Source organism: Lactuca virosa, chromosome 1 (assembly GCF_052849685.1).
Source record: "Lactuca virosa cultivar CGN04683 chromosome 1, Lactuca_virosa_CGN04683_v6, whole genome shotgun sequence".
NCBI classification, from domain to species: domain Eukaryota; kingdom Viridiplantae; phylum Streptophyta; class Magnoliopsida; order Asterales; family Asteraceae; genus Lactuca; species Lactuca virosa.
Genome location: NC_136426.1, coordinates 14,427,533 through 14,431,389, shown reverse-complemented (window position 1 = coordinate 14,431,389; position 3,857 = coordinate 14,427,533). Strand labels below are relative to the sequence as shown.

At 33.6% G+C, this 3,857-nt stretch overlaps 1 protein-coding gene across 1 annotated transcript; it reads left to right on the top strand.

The window, feature by feature from the left end:
• The first annotated feature begins 1,290 nt into the window (after positions 1-1,290).
• On the top strand, positions 1,291-2,870 carry LOC145132961 (protein BYPASS1-LIKE-like). Its single transcript, XM_079067919.1, has one exon. The coding sequence runs from the start codon at positions 1,589-1,591 to the stop codon at positions 2,750-2,752; it is 1,164 nt and encodes a 387-aa protein (XP_078924045.1). The 5' UTR covers positions 1,291-1,588; the 3' UTR covers positions 2,753-2,870.
• The last annotated feature ends 987 nt before the right edge of the window (positions 2,871-3,857 follow it).

The window sequence follows — 3,857 nt, the reverse complement described above, 5'->3', positions numbered from 1 at the left end:
GGTCCGCTATATATGGCGGCTACTATTGACTCACACTAAATTACTGGTGCTTTTAAAGGTCGGTTGGAAGGAATTTGACCTCTATTTTTGTGATACAGTGACCCATTGGAGAAGGCCTAATACACAACATTCTAGTTTAACATCCCCATAATTTTATTGGAAGGAATGTCGTATGTTGCAAATGAATTTTGAATTTAGAAAAAAGATTGGATGGTACTTGTACTATGAAGATAAGGGAGGTTGCGACATGATCAATGATCACAGACAAAGCGAATGTCAATTTCGATGTGTTTGATGTATTGGGGCTAGAGAAAATTAGTGAGCAAATAGACAATGCTAATATTGTCATAATATACAATGGTTACCTTAGCAGGCCAACAACAAAGTTCCATCGGTAGGTTGCAAATCCAACTAGTACAAATCCAACTAGTAGGTTGCAAATCCAACTAGTTTTAGCAATAACATTTGTCACCTTCAGTATTTAGCATATGAACTATAACAAGAAATAGCATTTTGGCGTTTGGGTGACCATGACACCAAACTGTCACCAAGGAAAATACAATTGACGAAGGTAGACCGTCTATGAATAAATGTATTAAAATGTTAATGGATATACTAATGTGTAAATGAAAACATGAAATCAATGTATAAAATTGTGAAAAGGATGTTTTTTTCTTTGCTTATAAAAAAAGAAAAAGAAAACAAGATTTTAACCCATTATATTGTATATATCCAGTTATTTTTCAAATCAAAAAGTTAATATTAGTTTCTAAATTCTTAACGCAACTCCAATCGTCAGACAAAAATCATTATTTTTGTAGTTTGGAGGCTAAAAATCCTTCAACCGACTTTTAAATTTAACATCATTTTTGTGTTGAGTTCGTTTTAACACCATATATAAAGGTCAAATCTGTAAGCCTTTAAAAACACTATTTTAGATGTTGGTTGTAATTCAATTATCATTTTGATGTTAACAGCAATCATTATTATGAGTTATTATGATGTTATGTGGTTGGAAAACTCTTAATTTTTAATGTTTCTACTAGATCCACTTCATTATGGATTAAGATTATAAGACCTTTTTGTAAGTAGTTTATTTCTTTTCATCTAAAGTACGAAATATAATAATTGTTATAAAATAAGTTATTATCTAAATTGAAAAATAAAGCTATAGAGAAAACGGAAAAGGTCACAATTTTCCTTTTGAAAAACAAAAATTGCAACGCTTTCAACACACCCCAATATACGCGGTCCATTATCCATCTCACTCCACCGTATAAGAAACCATCCACCCTTTAGGGTTTCAAACATTCCTCATCCCGAATTCTCTCATTCTCCTTCACCATTTTCATCTAACTTCACCTCAATTCCACTTTTCTCCTCTGGGTTTTTCTTCCATATTGAAAACATTTTTTGGGTTCTTCCTAGTTTTCTCCAAACCCATTTTTTCTCCACTACTGTGCGCAATTGTGTCGTCTCCCCTGAGTTTCTCTTTGTGATCACCCAAAAAGCTCCAGGTTTTGTGTTTCTACAGTCTTAAATTCATCAATAAGTTTGTGGGGTTTCCTACTTTTGATGTGAAAAGAAAATGCGAACTGATTATCAAGGCTCATCTTCTCCAAATTTCACAAGTTTTGGGCGTTCAATTCTTAGTATGAAACGCGATCCAGTGGTTCACTCCATAGACCATGAAATCCCACATCAAGAAAAGGAAATCGAAGCTTTTCAAAGACAGGTAACTCAAAGGTTTCATGAGTTATCTGCAGTCGATTCACAGGAACTTTTATCCGTTTCTTGGATTTCAAAACTCCTTGATGTTTTCCTGTGTTGTCAAGAGGAATTCAAAGCCATATTATTCAACCACAATTCTTCTTTGAGCAAACAACCCATGGATAAACTGATTTCTGATTATTTCGAAAGGAGTATAAAGGGTTTAGACGTTTGTAACGCCATTAGAGATGGGATTGAGCAGATCAGACAATGGCAGAAGCAATTGGATATTGTGTTATGTGCTTTGGATAACCAAAAAGGTCTTGGTGAAGGTCAAATCCGAAGAGCTAAAAAGGCTTTGATCGATTTAGCAATTGAGATGCTTGACGAGAAAGATTCAAACACAAATCTTGCTCAAAGAAACCGATCATTCGGGCGATATCAAAAGGATTCACAAGGACACAAATCTTTGAAGCATTTCAGATCATTATCTTGGAGCGTTCCAAGATCTTGGTCATCTTCAAAACAGCTCCAAGCAATCGGGAACAACATTGTTCCTCCAAAAACTAATGAAATCATCGCCACAAATGGACTGGCTGTGGTTGTTTACACAATGAGTCACGTGTTCTTATTTGTAATGTGGGCTTTAGTGGCTGCAATCCCTTGTCAAGATCGTGGGTTACAATCCCATTTCAACATGCCTAAAAATTTCATTTGGGGGGCACCGATTCTCTTGTTACACGAGAGAATTTTGGAAGAATCCAAGAAAAAAGAAAGGAGAAACACTTGTGGGCTTTTGAAGGAGATATATGGGATTGAGAAATCAGCTCGGTTTATGAACGAATTGACTGATTCCATTCAGTTCCCATTACCAGAAGAAAAGGAAGAAGAAGTCAGAAAAAGAGTGGACGAATTGAGGGTTGTTTATGGAGCTTTGAAGAACGGATTGGATCCATTGGAGAAGCAAGTGAGGGAAGTATTTCATAGGATTGTAAGAAGTAGAACTGAAGGACTTGATTCCATTGCAAGAGGAAGCGACTGATCAAGGGTTTGAGCTCTCTATTTGGTATCTTTTTTTGTTTCAAGAATGAGTGATCTTGAACAAACTTTGGTAATGTAAATGTTATAAACACCATATATATTTACCTTTTTTTTTTTTCTCTCTAGCTTTTTAACAACGATGGTTTGTTTTTGGTTAAATTGCCAAATATGATGATATGAAAAGCTGATAACACTGAAATCTTGTTATTGTTGTTTTGCGTTAATAGCTTAATTATGTACATAGAAAGTTAAGCTACAAGTTGGATCTTGATGCTTTGAATTATATGTTTTTATTATCAACATTATTCTTTGTTGGTGTTGGAGTTCCATATTAATGATCAAATCATGAGAAATTTGGACTCCATATATATCAAAACCCGAGTGGTGTCTAGACTAAAGAGTCACTCTTTATGTAGTTAAAACAATCTAATTCATCATTATGTGGTTGAAGTCTTCCTCTCTCCTCAACTATTGTAGAAAGAAATTCAAAGATCTCCACATATCTAACAATTGATTTTAAGAAATTGTTGACCTAACAGAATTTGTGAAAAGTTTACACATCCATCGGGAATTTATATTAAATCAACATAAGTTTATCTCTTCAAAATCGCTAAGTGTACATCTTAATGGCTCGATACCAAAATTATTTTAATTTATGGTAATTATGCAAAACGATTTTGATAAGAGGTGATGTATGTGAGATATTTGAAATTGATATTCTTGGTTGGGTTGAAGGTGACAAAAAAAATCTTTTGTTTATTCTTGAATAAAGAAATTCAATAGGAAATCGAGAATTTAATAACCAATACAACCTCATCTCAAAGTATTGACCTTTGACAAGAAGCCTTCTTTACTCACCTATTTTGACCAGTTCATAGAAGCTTCTATGGAATTCAACCATTTAAAGTTGACTTTGACTTATATATCAATATATTTAGGGATAATCATAGCTATGCAAATTAAATTAAAGATTTGTTGAACGGGTTATTCACTTATTTGTTAACATTCACAAAACTGACCGATATTTTATCCAATTTTTGAGCATTTGTTGAAATGAACAATATATCCGAATCACAAAATTGACCGATAATTTATCTAACTTTCAG

Bases quoted from the DNA above. Each gene is read 5' to 3' on its own strand.
- LOC145132961 (XM_079067919.1), top strand. From the start codon at position 1,589: ATGCGAACTGATTATCAAGGCTCATCTTCTCCAAATTTCACAAGTTTT.